The 18,204-nt window shown below is 44.7% G+C and overlaps 1 protein-coding gene across 1 annotated transcript in view; it reads right to left on the minus strand.

Annotated features, from left to right (window-relative positions):
- ACBD6 (acyl-CoA binding domain containing 6) overlaps positions 1-18,204 on the minus strand; it is a 69,085-nt gene that overhangs the window by 32,616 nt on the left and 18,265 nt on the right. Inside the window, exons 4-5 of the mRNA XM_042873344.1 lie at positions 15,313-15,395; positions 5,021-5,126 (exon numbers count right to left, since the gene is read on the minus strand). Of these exons, the coding sequence (XP_042729278.1) occupies positions 5,021-5,126; positions 15,313-15,395 (189 nt within the window). The remainder of the gene's footprint in view (positions 1-5,020; positions 5,127-15,312; positions 15,396-18,204) is intronic.

Genomic DNA, 18,204 nt, shown 5'->3' on the forward strand with positions numbered 1-18,204 from the left:
CCCAACCGTGGTGCCAGACCTGCAGGTGGGGCAGAAGATACCTGCAGCAGAAGCTCACCCTTCTCCTGCTGGGCATACTTCAGCAGGGTGGCACAGACAGACGTTATTTGGAAGGAGGATAAGCAGATACAAAGCATTGAGCTTTTTAACAGACTTTTTGACCCAGTGAGTAATTAATTTTTGTAACACATAATTTTAACGTTACACTAATTAACCTTGAATTAGAATGTATTCTCTGACAATGACTTTCTGTGGAAGCACCGATGACATCGGTGGGCCATTTAATGATTTATGTTCTTGCACTCAGCACCACAATCAACATCTAAGAGAGGAAAGAGTGCCATTTACACACGATTCTGTAAACATGGGAAGATCTTTAATTCATCTTTAGCATCCCTAGCTCAACTCTAGCCTGGTAATTACTTAAGAATGAGGATTTCAGTTGGGCAAGCAATGCCAACTTCCTTGTGCCTGGTTTCTATTTCAGAAGAATCACTTTATCTGCAATATGCACAATAGCAATAAGTGCTCCAACTGATTATCCCTGTTTCTCTACACATGCAGTATAGAGACAATATTCTAATTACACAATTCCAATTTTTGTGTCATTGTAGTGCAAAATAAAGGCATTCCTATCCTGTCCATAAGTAACATGTTACAAATGGCTGCAACGTTTTGGTTTGCACTTGTCTCTGGTCAAGCAGAACCTTATTTTACTGATGCTCAGCTTGGTGGAGTCCAATGAAGGGAACCCAGTGGTTGAGGAAGAACTGTGCTGCCCATTGTGTGAGCGTGGTGATACTGCAGCATGGTGCAACCAGTCCCTCCCTGCAGTGCTGCTTCTGCTGTAAACGTTGCCTTTTGGACAAGACAAGAAACTGAAGCCTGATCATCTCCAGTCATTAAAAATCTCCTCGCGCTATTTGCAGGAGTATGGATTTCAAGTCTTGGGCCAATTCCATTTTGGGTAATTACACTCTGCTTACCTATATATTTTCTCTGCAATTCTAAATGGATACAATATTTTCCAATTAGTGCCTTAAATGGTTCTGCATTGTAATCGTGCACTATTAAAAAGCTGACACGTTCCACACAAGAAATGGCTGCATCCTTGCATCATCTTATCCACCCTATAAGCACAGGGTGGCAGGGACCCTCTCTGCGAGAGCACACCATCTGATGTGGAAGTAAGAAGAAGAATCTCAATGTACTTACCATATAACAAAAAGCATCACTAAGAAAAGTTTAAAACAATCATGGAGTCACAGAATGGCCTGGGTTGAAAAGGACCACAGTGCTCATTCAGTTCCAACCCCCTGCTATGTGCAGGGTCACCAACCACCAGACCAGGCTGCCCAGAGCCACATCCAGCTCACAACTGTTTGCACTGAAGCAGGCAAACTAAAATCTTCTGGAGCCCTAGTTGTATGTATTTAGAACAGCTAGACAGCTACAAAGTCTACCTGTTTCCCAGGTCCTCCTTAAAAAACTAATAACAATTCAGTGATAAACCAACTGAACACAGTCTACAACTCTCTGTGCAGCTTGGCTATCACCTATACAGGTTGAAAACAGCCTGCACAGCTGTTACTTCACATCAACATGTGTCTGCATCTTTAAATAACACAGCAGAAGCATTAAGAGCCACAGATTGAGCCGTCCCAAAGCACTTCCCGTATGACTATTTCATTAGGCAGTGAAAGACTCAGACCAAGGCGAATAATTTTGCATGGGAAAGCACTGCATCAGTAGCCTTGCCCAGTGCAATCAGACAGCAGGGTACTCGTTCTGTGCAATTCAAACACACAACAGTTGTTGCAGAAGTTGCTTGAGAAGATGCATTTCCCCTGCCTCTGAAGTATTTAATAAAAACAGCATAAAAATAGCCCCAGTGCACTAACCCTGCCTCTTAAATCTTCCGTGCTTTGCTTGGGTAACCGCTGCCAGCTTGGCCGGCTTCTGCAGCAGTTTCTCAAGCCAACAGCATATCAATTTGCTCAGCTCCAAGTCACAGTGTGTTCACAAACAAAGCACAGGACGGGGATTTGTCTCAGCTAGACCGAATCTCAGCAGACAAACGGATGGGAATGAATTTCACATCAATTAGCCAGTGCAGAGAAAGAGGAGAACAAAGCCAACCTCAATGGAAACGCCACAGTATCAAGCTCTACTTCTAGGGACAATGCTTGCAGCTTAAAGGATGCACACCAATGACAGACAAGCTAACCCGTAGCAAGAGTTTTATTGGGATGCCCCATCCCTGCAGGCATTCAAGGCCAGGCTGGATGTGGCTCTGGGCAGCCTGATCTGGTGGTTGGTGACCCTCACATAGCAGGGGTTTGAAACTCAACGATCATCGTGGTCCTTTTCAACCCAGACCATTCTATGATTCTATGTTTGTTTATTGGGGCACTTCCAACAGTTACAACAAAATCTCCATCTACAATCTCCATGGACTTTGGCACAGATGATGGAAGCAACCCACCTATGTCTCTGAACAACTTCTGGTTAGTTAACAGCTGAAGAAATACTGCTCTCACAAAGGCAGCAAACAATCCACGCCACCAGAGCGTGCCTGACGCCCTGCAGTGACTTCCCAGCCACAGTCCTTCCCTTATTCCATTAGTCCTGCTGACACACGCAAGAGAAACTGGTTGTTTTAGCCTGCACTATTACTCCTAAGTGAATGCAAGCTATTCTGTTGAACTCTGGGCAATTTAGATACAGTAAATGGAAGCTTGTACATGATTACTGTCATTAGATTCTTTGCTTAATTCTAAATTGAAGTTTATTATATCCGTACTGTTAGCAGGTATGCTGGCTTGACTGCCGTACACAAAGATTTTCATTTCTTTCTTTACTCTAGGGGAGGAGGCAGCCCATGCTTCAGAAGTTGCCAAGGGCATCCCTGCCTGAATCCTACAGACTTCTACTGCTCCTTCTGAAATCCTTTTGCTTCTAAGTCAGCGTGCCCTCGTTTTACATTTTTATTCTCATTTTCTCCCTTTGCTAACTAGATACAGTACGAATACATCACTTGGTGATAAAACCAAAGCACCATACCACTGCAGGCAGGCCATTCCTGCTGCGGAAGCGGCTGTGCTGAGAGCCTTTACAGCACGAGGCTGCTTGGTGCTCCAGCAGATTTTGTTCCATAACAAGTTAACTCTTTGTATGGATCCGTGCTGCCACTTTATATTTATGTGCGTTTAAATCAAAAGATCGACAGAGTGAGTTACGTTCAGAGGGCTGGGAAAGGCATCTTCTGGATATGGCAGGATGTATTTACACTGTAACACTAAAACACTTAATAAAAATGACAAGATGATGCTTGCATACCCTTCACTCTACCAGAGGCTTGCTCTGGATTATCTCCTTCCTAAAATGGGTTCTAAAACTTGAATCAATTTGCACGATACTGGAAAATGAGCAGCTCTCCAGACTTTGAAGAACGCATTTGGTTACTAAACAGCTCTGGCAACAGTTTCAGTCCCTCAAAACAGCATCAAACAAACATTTCTTTCAGATTTCTTATTTCTCTAATTCATTTATTTATTTAACCAATTTAAATCAAGCCTAATGAAGGGGCTCCTACCTCTTTGAGCACTTGCTGGGGTAAGCAAAAATACACCTAAGGGGGAATTCTGCACCAGCAGGTATCTTTCCATCCACTTTTCATAGGCAGCCAGGGGTGCAGAAGTGTCAGGCGTTTGCTGCAGCAGCTCCATGCTCTGCAAGTGCCTGCTGGTTCTGAAACAGGCCCTATCACACTTTGGACTCATGGGCATATTTCTCAAAGACGAGAACTCTTTGGGAGTCACTCTACACTTTTCAGATCTGTCTCCAAATCTTACATGGAGAGAACAAAAACATTTCAGCCATCGTTCACATTTATTTTTTTAACCAATTTCCTTGGCTGAAGGCATGCACATTCATTGCTTGGATGCAAAAGAAGGAACCAGCTTTTGAACATCGGGAAGAATGAAAACATCTCATCAATGGAAATGAAGCAAAGATCACATGATGTTATTATGCACTGATCACAAGTGTGTGATCTCAAAAATGGGATTTTATTAATGAAAGGATTCTGGCCATGTTAGGAATGACTGCCCTGGGCACTCACTTCTGCAACCTGTGGCTGACAGAAGGGCAAACGGAGCTCAGCAACAGCCCTGTTGCAGTGACTGCATGGCATATGACAGTTTCAGCTCATTGAATTTACAATGCGAAATTCCAGCTCTGATCGTGAACACCTTCCTTCTCATCTGAAAATTAATTCACACGAATTCCTGATTAATAATAAAAGGCCCTGCCATCAGCATTCAGAGCCCCAGCCGGGGCTGTCATGGCTCAGAGGGCAGAAATCTGCTTAGAGCTACCGGAGAACCCAACTGAATTTGTGGCGTCTCAGTCTATGAATGTGTAAGCACTTCATCTGTTCACCAAAACACAATGTGCTGGAAAGCAGCAGGCAGAAGTAGCTGTACGTACTGTTGACCAGGAGCAGGGCTAGGTGGCAGTATGCAAGCACTGAAACCAGAGCAATAAAGCTGGTACTGCTACATTTGCTGAATGCAGAACTGTCCACTCCAGGTGTGTTCTTTTACCAAGAAAATCATCAGGCCATTCACATTTTATGTATTTGTCTTTTCCTTGAGGTTTCTGGCAATACCTCTATTATCTCCCTGTGAGAAAAAGGTGTTTCGATTCTGAAAAAGAGTGTATGATGCCCCTAGAAAGGGGGGTTTTCAGCAGATCAATCTGCAAGTTGCAGCTGTTGTTGCTGAAAATAACAGGAAGTTTCTGACATACTACAAAACCACAGTACATCCATGCTGCTAAAAATCCAGTGGAAAGTTGCTCTTTCCAAACAGATTATACTCATCTCCATGATCAAGTGCTTGTCCAACTCTTGCAGTACCTTCTAACAAGTCTAACAGGGGAATTCTGGGAAGGTTTAATACTGAGTTAATAAACTAAACAATTAAAAGACTGATTTTTTGTATCTTTTTATCCATACCTCCTCATCTGCAACATTCACATCCACTTTTTTCGATTGAATGGCTTTGGTTACGTAGTCAATGTTGTTTTCTCTGCAGTAATCAAAAATGTTCTTGTCCTCTTCCCTATCCAGGAAACAAAAGCAAAAGAAACACATTACTGCACTGCACAAAGGCCACGTGCACATCTTATGCTCTAACTTTGCTACAAACATTTCAATAGCATCGCTGGAGTGGAACTGGCTTCTGGTATGATGCATGCAGAAGAATATGTTTTTTCCCCATGTAAGAGTCAGAAATTCCTGCTTCCTAGAAAACCAAGGTTGTTTTTAACAACACTGTATCAGGGCAGAAGTCTTAAACCTGTGAATTGTCACAAGAAGCTTATACAGTTACCCAACACAAAACCTGCTCAGTCCTGGTATGTATCACTGCAGTCTGCCAGAGGATAAAGGGCTAAAGCTCTGCTTCTCCCTGCTCCGCAAACAAACTTGTAACTACTACTGCTTGGAGTCACTTTTCAGTGCCACACATCTCTGACAGTGGTCACTAACACAGGTTTGGAGAGAAGAGCAGAAGAAATAGGATTAAGTGCAAAGCTGAGGATCTAATCTTGGTTAGACCCTCAGCTTCTGAAACTTGGTGGCTTAAGGATTTCTGTAGCCATATCCAGACGAAGATATTTCTCAGATTTTTCCAGACCCTTTTTCAAACACTTTTTTACTTTTTGACCCGTTCATGCTCTCAGCCTTGTTAAAGGAAAGTTCTACAGCTCCATACTGTGGGCATGAAGGGATGAACAGATACTTTCTTTTGGTGTTTTTAAAACAGATGTCTGGTATTATTGGGTACTCCTTGGTAATCTGTGTTTATTCACGTACTTCACACCACCTGCAGACCTCTCATATGACCACACAAGTCACACTCTCTCCAGATGCTCCTTTCAAACTATGCTGTTGTTTCCTCGGATAGCAACTCCTACTTTCGCTGACAATTCCATTTCACCCTCTTCTTCAGTCTCTCTCCTTCCTTTTTGAGATGGGTTGACCTGAATTAGATATGCAGGTGCACAGATTTGTACGGTGGGGTAAAAAAGTCTTCATTCAGATCTCCATCCTTTTCCTAAAGGTTCTGAGCATTTGCTTTACTAATTACCAAGAAGCGCTGCAGATCCAACAACTGATATGAAGGTCCTTCATGCTTTAAGAATCTGTACTAAGGTCTTAAATTCATTAGAAGGTGTTTGCTTCGCTAATAACAACACAAGGTTTAGTATGTCTGAAGCCAGAATACTGCTTTTAGCTCCAGAAGAAGCTATTGGAGCATATGGTAACTGTTGAGACACAGCTTGAACCACTGATTGAGCACCTGGGGAAAGGACCCAGACAGCCTTGGGAGCACAGGTGAAGGCAATTCAGATGTGTGACCAGAAGGAATGGAGCCTGTCTGCAACTCTCTTAGACCTCATTTAAGAGCTGACTGCCAGTGGGGAAAGATTTATTTCTGGAGATTCCTCCTTTGCAGATTTTCCCTTGCAAGCCTAGATCTTCAGAGATAGGTAAGCATTTTTTATTTGCAGCACCTTTCTATCACTCCAATGCCTTTGTCACTGGACCTCCTGTACCACTATTCCATCACATTGGTCTTTCTGATTGTTACTTGGTGCAACTCAAGCACCTGCCACATCCCAACTTGTGGGTCTTTCTGCCAGCAAGTGTGGCTAAGGGAGCATGTGTTTGCATCCTGAAACAGGTGTATGTTGGTCCCTTGCATATCCTAGCCTGCTGCTCTGAGCAAGGCTATGGTCAAGCTTTGTTGTAACACCATCGCTGTAAAAAGGACTGCAACAAGGCTTGCTTGTGGGATGGTACATAAATATAAACAACTAAAGCATGACAATAATGTCTTTAAGTACTGGTACACCCACACAGCTGTGTTCCCACTGAGGAGTAAAGAAAACAGATCACTGCTTTGTTAGAAGTAAGCAAAAAGTCCATGTTTCCCCTCCCCTTCCCTGTTTCTAAATGAAAACTATAGCTCCAATGAACTAGTCAGTATTGTCATGGGATTTGGCATCTTCCAAACAGTTAATAATACAAAGTTAGCCTCTCCTGTGACACCCCCAGTTCACAGTCACCTGTGGGCTTAAGACAATCTGGATGTTGAGCAGAACTCAGACCTGGCAGCGTCCAAGGAAGTTCCTTACAAAAGCAGCAGCCTGCTGCACCAGGTCAGACCCACTGGAGAGGCCACAATGCTCTGGGCCATTCTCCTTCACATCCCTGGGGGCGTTCAGGCTGGATGTGGTTCTGGGCAGCCTGGTCTAGTGTTTGGTGACCTTACACGTAGCAGGGGGTTGAAACTAGATCATCGTTGCGGTCCTTTTCAATCCAGGCCATTCTATAATCTCCCTTACTCTCTGCACACAAGGAGTCCTCTGGCATACCTGAGCTGCACCTTTCCAGGAGAGATCACACATTTCATGTGCAGGCTCAGGGACACTACAGAAGCCTGCCAGTTCCTTAACTGCACTCTCAAGGACTCGTTCATTGGGGGCCTTGCCTGTATGCTACACAGGCTCCTGGGGAACAAATCACTGCATGCTTTAAATGCAATTGCTTTGAATTCTGGAGGGAAAAAAAAGGATCTCATGGTGGGATTAGAAAAGGCTTATGCTGCTCAAGATGGAGATCGACAGCTTCATGAAGGAGGTTATGAGGCACGCCTGCCCCTGCTAACAACGGCTGAGTTGACAAGCAGATGTTCCTCCTGCCTTGCCAGTCTAACCTCTCACACACACTCTTGGCTGCTGAAAGCCCTGCTGGGCCTCACATGGCACAGCTGAAGGCACCAGCAGGAAGGCAAACAGCAGCAGTGAAGCAACTGCTCGCTCCCTGTGCTCCACAGGAACCTGTCTGCAGCAGCACAGCAGGAGGGAACATTCCTAACACTGACGGAGCAGCAGTGGGCCACCATTCCACCACAGCCTCCAGGCCAACTCTTAGTCTCCTCTGAGCATACCAGTATTATCTGTAAGGGAGAAAAATGGACACAGCTATCTGGATATGATTTAGCTTTTCTGGACTCACCACCTCTGTGAATAGTCTATGTATTCCCCTTCCAAAAAACCACTTTTCTATCTCCACAATGGAATTATTCCAGGATAGCAATCTCCCTAAACAGAGATAAAGTTTTGGGAAATTTCACCTTTCTACAATGCATTTATTTGTCAGGGTCTAAACCTGCTGGCTCCTGTTTTTGAATTAAAACAAGAATTGTTAGCATATATTCTCTCCATTTTACAGAAACCAACGAAGAGAAGTGAGTTTTTTTTACAAACAGATATGAAGGAAGTCCATACAGTCCTAATGAAGATATTTTATTGCAAACAAAACGATGTCTGCGCTTCAGACATTCAAAACAATTTGTTCTTGCCAAGTGCCAAAACCAGGAAGGTAACTAGAGAGAAAAAAGCTCACAAAAATAGTATAAACTTGGCTCTTTTTTTCTTCTTTTAGAGACAGAGAAGAAATAAGAAACATAGCACAAAAGCACATGAAGATTTTTCATCTGTTTCACACGTGTTTACGTGTACATGCAAAACAACCCCTCCACCAGCAGTTACAAGGAAACAAAGTGGATGCACGGTTTGTAGACCAGTGGGTACGTGCACTCCACCTATAAAGCTGCTAAAAGTCAGCAGCAAGGCCTAGAAGACAAAATAACCTAAAAACACAGGCAGAAGCACATCAGGAATACAACAGATGTCATATCATAACATTATTTGACTCATATTACAGGGGAAAAGATTCTAGCGTTTCTAGTGATTTAAAGAATAAATTTTTTATGCATTATGAAAAATACAGCCTTTAGGATACCTCGAGTTGGGAAAGAGCAGGAAACTCAAACTACTGGGAAAGTGCACAGTTACTTACAATGGTAGCTAAAAGAAAGATTGAGATAAGTTTGTTTCAGTGTCAGACTACATACAAGCCTTGTCTCTTCTCATTGAGGAGTCTCCAAATCCATGACCACCTGATATCTCCAAGGAACAGGTTCCCATCTATTTCTTGCAGATGGCTGGAAGGGCTTCTCTTCCCTCCCCAACACATTCTACCTCTCCAACTGCCTTCTGCTCTCCCCATTCTGGTAGGAGATGCTAACCCCCATTCAAAGTCATAGAATCCTTAGAGTTGGAAAGGACCTTTTAAAGGTCATCTCTCAAATCAACTTGAACCACACCTATTGTCAAAAGGCAAAACAAGGGCAGTTCCTTCCACACTGGAAGATGATGCAGGAAAGCTTACACCAAGCCATCTCCTTTTCCCAAGCCTGGGAGACTTCCAAAGCCTTTTCCCCAAGCTATATGAAAAACAGAGGGGTCAAGCCAATGGGTTTTAAATAGCTCACAGGGAAGATCTACTGTTGCTTAACCAGTCTTTGCTTCCTCCCTACCTGGGGCACAGTAAATCCACCTAAGCTCAGTTCCCAACTGGTGCCGGCCCCGCTACCTTTCACCCTCACAGATTACCTCTGGTCCAAGGTCTTGAGGGATCCACCCAGTGCTTCCTTGGGCTTCTTCTGCCCCTTCCCATCTCCATGTCCCAAAAGATGCTCAGTGACGGCTGCCTGGCCCCGGTGCTGCACACAGGTGGCATGGCCAGGCAATGGGAGCCCACCGGAGCGGAGCAGCAGCGTGCGGGGAGCAGAGAGGCACTCGCAGCACTCAGTGTTTGTGTCAAGGCCCTCAGCCCCCACGGGACCCATTTTCACATAATCTATAATTATCTCTTCGCTTTAATCGCCTCGTCACTTCTGAGGCTCTCTTGGGCGCAGGAAGAGGAAAAGCTCATTAACTGAACCTTTTCTCCTCTCTCCAGCCACCCATAGCTTTTAATTGCTTGGTGTTGTTATTATCTAGCAGTGCAACTGGGATCATTTTCATAAGAAAGGGTGGTGGGAGGGGGGGAGGCAGGAGTGGGTCCCTGAGGTATGCACTGCAGACAAACCTTTGCTTTCTCAATTATTTATGCCAGCTGAGGTTTTACAAGCTGAATAAATCCATAACTCAAGTTTATTTGGAACCGGCAGGCTGTCCCGGGGGGAGTGTTGCCCACTTGCCTGTACACTTGTGTGCGGTCCTCGGGGGGCTGTGGGGACGCAGCGAGACATGTGTCAGCCGGTGCCACACGCCGCGCCACGCACGGCACTCTGGCAGATTAGCAGCGTCACGGCGGGGGGAAGACAGCCGTGAAAAGCCCTATTGGGAAGGCCAGGGAAGGAGGCCTGAGTGAGGCCGGCCCTTTGCCCAGCACAGTCCTAAGGTCACCACCCTGGGGAAGCCATAAACCCAGAGCAAACGTGGTGGTTGTTGTGGAAGCACCATGGACAGAGCATCCATTCCTACCTAACGCCAGCGTCGCTCTTGTTTCCATCGCTGGCATTCCCAGAGGCAGGCTGGAAGGAAGGAACCCATCCCCGGCCACGCGCTGGGCTCTCCCGAAAAGGCTGCGAAGCGAAGCAGCACCTTCACCGTGGATGCTGGAAGCAGCTCGTTAAAATTCAGCAGCCTTTGTGCCTGACCACACGCAGCGACCTCTGGTATTTTCTGCCAAAACAGTTCATTTGTCTCGCAGAACAACTAATCAATTCCAGAGCCCATCCATCACGGAGGCTCGCGCAAGCCGGCCGGCAGTGGGGCCAGATGGCGGCTGCGTTAGTGGGATTAATACAATTCTGATAGATTACACGGCAGCGGGCTGGCTTCCAAACGCCAGGGGGACGGGAAGAGGAGTGCTGGGGGTGTTGGCCGCCACCTGACTGCTCAATGGCCCCCGCTTCCTAAAGCGGGCTCCCTGCTTTAGGACTCACACAGGTCCCCTCTGCTCCAGAGTGCTGCAGGAAAATGTGGTGGTTTGTCAGAAAAGAGCTCCTTTCACTCCTTGGGATGACAGCGTATCACATAGCTCAGTGGGACCTCAGAGCCACCCAAGGGATTTCAATTCCATACCAGCAGGCACAGTCCACACGCAGGCAGCTCCTCTGCTGTGCTCGGAAATGGGAGCGGATGTCTGGCAGCAGCATTTGCTATCTGACAAGTTTGCTGGAAACATTTGTAAACTGCCTTTTTTTTTTCTTTTTCCTTCTCTCCTTTAAAAATGTTTAAAAAGAACTTTGAAGTTAAATTTCCAGTTGTGCAACACTCCTGGGCATCTCCCTCAGTCTGTGTCTTAGATTTATATTGGTGACACATCAGTCAGCCTCATCCCACTGTTTATTTCCCAGCTTTGCGAAACTGTAATTATAGCTATTTGTTCATGGAAGAGCTCAGCCACCACTGCTTTTATTCTGGCATTAAGAACAGACATGAAGCTTTATGCAGCAGGAAAAAAACCCAACAGTACACCCACCACTGCTGAGCAGCCTGAAGCCACAGATCATTTCCAAACCCTCCTTCAAGGGAAATCTCCGAGTTCCACCACCAGCACACACTATTTTTATCTAATGCCCAAAGTGAGATAAGTGATTTACAGAGAAACACAAAGGCAGAGCACTATGCTAATACATTTTGCAACTGTTCCCCATTAGTCACTGGGGGTACTTCAGCTCTTTATTGCCAGGCTTTATTAATGACTCCTAATTGATGACCAGTGCCCAGCACCCCAAAGTAAATAACTGCTACGCCTCATTAGCTCAAGAGACCTTCTTCTGATTTGAGGATTGATCTATGAACACGCAAATTGCACTGATTTAACTGAATCTCTCTCTAAATTGATTTAATTAGATCAGTATAACCTGTTTCTATGGATGCTCTTGAATTTATTTGGAATCCTTGCAGTGTGGTTACATGAGCCAGACTGACCATTTTCCTATCATGTTCTCAAAGTGGAAACATTTGAGATAATTAGTGATAAAGCAAATTCAGCCCTGGCTCCATCCCAGCTCTCCCAACCCCGAATCCACCTGACTTCAGGGTATGGCATGGCAATTTCCCCTTGCCCAGCATTTGCACCCTAAAAGCCAAGCACTTTGTTCCACAGAAGGAATGTAAGCATTATTTATGTATATTCTAGAAACTCACTTTGAAAGCAATAGCAGTGCTGCTGCACTGTAATTGACTGCTGACAGTAAACTCATGGTTTACACTACTCTTAAAACAAGATCCCTCATCTCCCTGTTAACCTACTGCCAGCTGCTGCTATGTAATCATTTGTTCAACTGTTCAGATGCTTCTGGTAAGCATAAATTAAGAGAATCTGCTTAGGTGAGCCTTCAAAACTCTGCACTTGCATTCCTGCCTATCTGCTGGTGCCTGGTGAGGCTGTGAAGATGCTGGGCTCCAGATAAATTGGACAGCCTTTCTCTGCCTTTGCATCAGCTGAATCCTAAAGGACACATGGGAGCCTGCGTTTGGCACGGCGCTGCTTGCTACGGAATTCATTGCCTTCAGCAGTCTGTCAGATCCCAGGGCTGAGGAGGACACGAGTTTTTGTTTTTAGTAGCCAAAACAAGACTTTTGCTCATTCTGGGCTTCCATTTCTATGGCTCTATAATTGGAAAATATTTATCCCACCAGCTAAGGGAAACAGAGACCAAAGTGGACTGATTAATATTTCAATTTTGGCAAGCTTGCTGCAACGCATCAGTAAGGCACACCACTGACAACCAAGTCCACGAGATGGTCTGCAAAGTTTCCTTCCTCAATTCTCAGGCTACAAAGCAGCACCCACACACAGAAACTACAGCTTCACACTTACTGGTAACTTCCAACATGCAAATATTTGCTGGCTCAAGGTGTTAATTTTTCTTATTCTGCTCCTCTCACCCCTCAGCCTTCTAGAACATGCTACAACCCTCCATCAATAAAACTTCATTACTCCCTCCTGAACAACACATTACTTACATGTAGAAGCCCATGAAATCTCAAACTACAAATAAGTTCCCAGCTTTTGGTGCAACACTTACAAATCCTTTTACTGCATTGTGCCATACACAATTTCCAACTCAGGAGCCATCAGCTAACACTTGAACCAAAGACAAAAGCCTGGATTCTTATCTACAGGGGATCCCTAGGAATCCCTCAGAATCCCTAGGAGCAACATACTGAAAATGAACACTTCAATTTTCCTTCTTCTTCACAGAAATACTTCAGAGGGATCTTTTGTTTGTTTTTAAGACAGTATACTGCTTATAAATGCAATCAAGTATTACAGAATCTTATGTTCTTGTAAGTAAGCACTCCCAGCCCAATTAAAGTCTCCTTATCATTTGAGTACTATCAACCTAAACCACTTCCATGCTCTAGTTAAACTTGGATGCCAAATTAAATGTCTACAGCCATTCTCAGGCTCAGCTACTTGCGAACTTTGTACCAGTGCAATTTTGCTACTTAGAACTATGGTAGGTTGCAATTATACTTGCTGACATTTACCCCCTACTCTAGTAAGAGAACAAACACTAGACAAAAGCCATAGTACATGGGCAACTGCACTGAGAGAGGTGAGGCTGTGCCTGTGGATGAGACGACGCTGATGCTTGCTCACTTCCTAACTTGCAGTTGAAGACACTGATGCCTACTGGCCAAATAGTGCTAATGAACCACGTGAAAGCTCCTACAAAGTCAAGAGATTTTATTCAACTCACCTTCAGCAGAATCTCACTGTACCATCTATGTTCAGTGAGTACATCCATCCACAGCCATGTTTTATAAGGATTACAGCTATGCTATACCAGTCCACGACTATCTGAGCACCGCCACACAAAAACAAACAGTATGCTCTGCATGGTAAGTCTAGAAAAATTATTTGCAGCTGTGGTCATCTTCAAGTCCTCCACAAGCAATGTTCTTATGGATACAGTAACAAAAATATGAAGAGAAGATTTAGAGTAACCTAGCTGAGGCAAAGTTGGTTTTTCTGGATACCGTGCTGTGTTTCATGTTCAGAAGGTGCTCAGGCAATACCTGGGATAGCAAAGACTCTGAAAGGACTGTAGGAATAAACATCTCATTCAGCACTCAATGCAAGGCAGCACTAATATGCTCAACTCCTGAATGAGCAGCTCAAATAGAATTTAGACCACAAGGTCAAGTTATGACATCAAGGATGTTGGCTGAGACCTACGCTGACAGAGCAGGGAAGAAAAAGGAGCTTGCGGCTAGCAGAGGGGCTATTCCTCAAGCAGTACGTTAAAGCAAGGTCACACCTGCCTGTCTGGTCAAGGTCCAGGTGCACGTTAAGATGTGATGGCTTTCCAGGCCTGTCTGCTCCTGGCCAACAGCTCCATCTTGCTCAGGAGTGGGCTGCAATGCTGAGGGATGTGCCCACGCTGCAGCTGAGTGCAGCGCTGCTGCTGTGTTTGCCTGCTCCAATTCCTACCTGATCTCCATGCAGAGGGGCTGGAGCCACCTGCTCACGTTTTACTTTTCATTCATTTGTGACAACCAGCCAAAGAAATGCTGCGTTAAGAGTTTGAAGGCTTGGAAAATTCACAGCAAGCTTGAGAGGGTGTGCACAGAAATCAGTGTTTATCTTTTAATTTCCTGAGACTAAAATGATGCAAGACACGCAGTAAAACAAATGGGATCACAAACACATAAATGGGGGACTGCGACACAACATGCAAACGCTGCTCAAACATTTAGCCCTCTCATTTAGCCTGCTCATTTGAACTAAAAATAATGCTGCATTCTCAAAGATTCTCCAGGTAATCCTTTACATACTGGAATGAATACTACTCCTGTGATTAGTAGTGTGGAACAATAAAAAACAAGCAAAAAAACCCACTTGTCCTTATTCAGTAGCTAATGTCACTGAGTACTTGCACTTTGACAGTTTTTAAATAGCAGCCATTCTAGCTCAGTAAATGCATTTCTGCTATGCTAGCTGCAGAACCTAGAAAAAATTAATTTGATATAAGGTGCAAGCTCTCCCCGAAGGCAAACATTGTCCAATATTAAAACCTTCACTGAACAGACCTTAATGAACATATTGGTAAAGAAATAACTATTTGAGAAAGGTGGTGTCTGAATAGCTTTCTATTAAAAAAGCCAATATTACCTTTTTTTAGCCATATAACTGAAAAATGGGAAGCCTTGCCCTTCCCCCCACATCTCGCACCAGGGAAAGGTTAGTACCTGGCAGTGATACAGAGAGTTATTGATTTAAATGATTATGGACCTGAAAAGTTCTTTCCTGTCATTTATTATCCTGTTGTAGTTGCCACCACACTTGCGCGATATTAGAAAAAAAAGCTTAACAAGATGACATGAGAAAAATACTGTTTTCAACTGAAGTCCAGCACAGATAATCACCTGATTGTTTCTTCTTGATACAGCGAGCTGACAACAGGGCCTCCAAACGCAGTTTTGCTTTCTTTCCCCCTCTTCTCTGTCGTCTGAAAGAAAAAGAAAGGTTGCTCCCAGCATCCTGGCTCCCAGGTTCACCTCCCAGACCTTTCCCAGTCCCATGGATGAGCTCAGCCCTCCGGAAGCCCCATCTGTGACCCTTCCCATCCGGAGGAGGAGGCAGATGGATGCTGCTGTGCACACAGCCATGGGCTCACCCCAGAGGTGTGCTTGGTGGCCCAGCCATCCTGCTAACAGGGACCCAAAGCATTGCCATGGCCCCCAAGGACCCAAAGCCGCACCGCTGTGCAGCGGCATAATGTTATGTTACTAGATTGCAAAGCTTGCCTTTGGAAATCTATTTAATATAGATTTAAAATTAAATTTTATAATGGGTAGCATTTCCAAATGATTTACTCCCAGGAACTCTAGGATTCTGAATGATTCCCACCATAATAGAAATGAACAATTAGAGAGATGATTGATCGATACGCAGCCGCAGGCCTACCTTCAAAAAGCATCCTGCACTTCGGGCTCTGCAATTGACTTTAACTCCATGCCAGATTTGCAGAACAGAATAAAAGCCTGTGTCTGAAAGCCTGAACCTCTTGTGCTGGCCAAAGGGACCCCTGCTTGCTCTAGAGAATCCGGCACCCCATTCTCCAGGGGAGCACTCGAAACTGGTTTGCAATTCTCAGCCAATGCTGCCTTACAAAATAGCCCATTAATTGCAATGTGCCCTTGGCAATGGGCAGTTCTGCTTTCTGTAACAAGAGATCATCATGCCCAAGATGAATAAAATCAGAGAAAGCTGGCCCAACTCTAGCCCCCTCTCAGTAGATGCAATACATTGCTGACTACACCAAAAATGGTGCTGCCTCATCACAATTCTACATAGAAGGATGTTGATTTTTTTTTAAAGTGAATGCTTTAAGTTGCCTTTCTTCCTGGCTCCCTAAGCTGCTTTTGTTTTAAACAATTTTTTTCCCCATAGTACATTTACATTCTGCCCAGCTTGAACCAGATCCACCTTTCAGCTCTCCTGTATTAGCCCAGAGCCATAATATTTGGGTTTGCAGATAGCATTGCTTTAAAAGAAAAGATGAAAAGGAAATTGGCTATGAAAGTCATTCTGTGGCAAGTTGGCTTTCTCTAATTTAGAGCAAAAGGTGACACAAAGTTGTTCTCTCCTGAAGGGAAAGGGCTTTAGAGTCTTCCCAGTGCAGTGCCCCTCTTAAAAAATTATTTAGCAGAGAACCTTACTGTCCATCAATTATTTCCACACCACTTATCAAGAGAATTAATTTCAGATCAGCTGCTACTGCATGCGAGAGCTATTTGTATGAAATGAAGAGCTATTCTTATGAAATGAAGAGCTATTTCTATGACATGAAGCTATACTCACACTTAGCCTACCTTCTTTGATGCTGGGGGCCAATGGACTCCCAACCAGCTCCAGAAACTACAAGAACATTTTTAATCTGCGTCCTTTCCTCTCTTCCCACCACAGTTTTGGGTGGTTGCTTTTTTCAAAGCCAGAAACAACACTTGAGAAAATAGATTTCATCTTCCTAGAGGCAAAAATTGTAAAACAGGTTTCTTGGATTAAGTTCACCTCCTTTGTGCAACCCAGTGCATTTGCACCAAAGATTAATCATACTGATCGAGTACACCTAAGGCCACTGGGAAACTTAATGGTAGAGGCTTTCCCAAAAATGCTCAGATGACAACTTCTCTGGTTCTTAATCCATATACAGGTTGCTTTGTCCAAGCAGCTTTTACCTCCTCTCCTTCATACAGAAATAAAGAACCCAATACCCAACCTATGAATGTTGAACCAAGCTTATTCCATCACAGTCCGTAGAACAAATTTATGAAAAATGTACAGCAAATGTCTCAGCTAGCCTCTCAGGATTCAGCGTGTGCCTGTGCTCTGCAAAGCCATTAAAAGCAGCACCGTGCTCCAACATCCATCACCGTGGCTGGGCTTCCCATGGGGAACGTGCCCAGGCTTGGAACAGCACTCCTTCTCAGGAGCGATGGGAGCTCAGCCTTGACGCAGGCACACACTGGTTTCCTTCCAGCCAGCCTTGCCAACCTGCCTATACCCTGAGCTCAGCTGCCTGCTGCCAACATCCGTACTGCCCGGCCTGCCAGGGATGTGCTTGCGAAATCCAAGGGTGATGGAGCAAAGAAACCAGGCAAGAAGTGGGATAGGAGCTGCTGCTCGTTCCAAGCCACACTGCAGCTCAAAGAAGAAGCGTTTGGTGGTTTATGTGCTGCTCATACCAGCTGAAGGGATCTGCAATGGGCTGGTGCAGTTCTTACATCTCTTGACATCTCTACAGTCTACAAAAAGGGCTCTTGGGGCTGAAGAGGCAAAGCAAACGTCATACCAAGACAGATGACAACCAGTGAGTTACCTTGCAAACCACAGTGAAATGAAACCCTGACATTGCACATTCTCTCTCTTCCTTTAAAAAGGCACTAATAATTAACTATACAGCTCTCAATTAAGCCAGCTCAATTTCTTTTCTTGCTGGCACGCTGTGCGAAGCACTGCAGATACACATGTAACTAATGATAGTTAAGGAATAACGTGATCCCGGGCTCCCATAATTTGCTCCCATGATTTGAGATAGATGCCAGCAGTCAGGACCGTGTAGGAGATGCTAGAGAAAAGGCAAAATTACAACATGCCACATGTGTGAAGGGGTTACTCTTGAAGTGCCAGCTCAAGAACCACAGGCAGGTAGAGGAACTCATAGCAGCACAGCAACAAATCTTACAGGACTGCACACAAGTGCCAAAGCACAAGCAGTGTCACGTCAGAGATCCAGGAAGAGATCGTAAAGAAAG

Source organism: Lagopus leucura, unplaced genomic scaffold, assembly GCF_019238085.1.
Source record: "Lagopus leucura isolate 7727_CA_CO unplaced genomic scaffold, USGS_WTPT01 Super-Scaffold_100009, whole genome shotgun sequence".
NCBI classification, from domain to species: domain Eukaryota; kingdom Metazoa; phylum Chordata; class Aves; order Galliformes; family Phasianidae; genus Lagopus; species Lagopus leucura.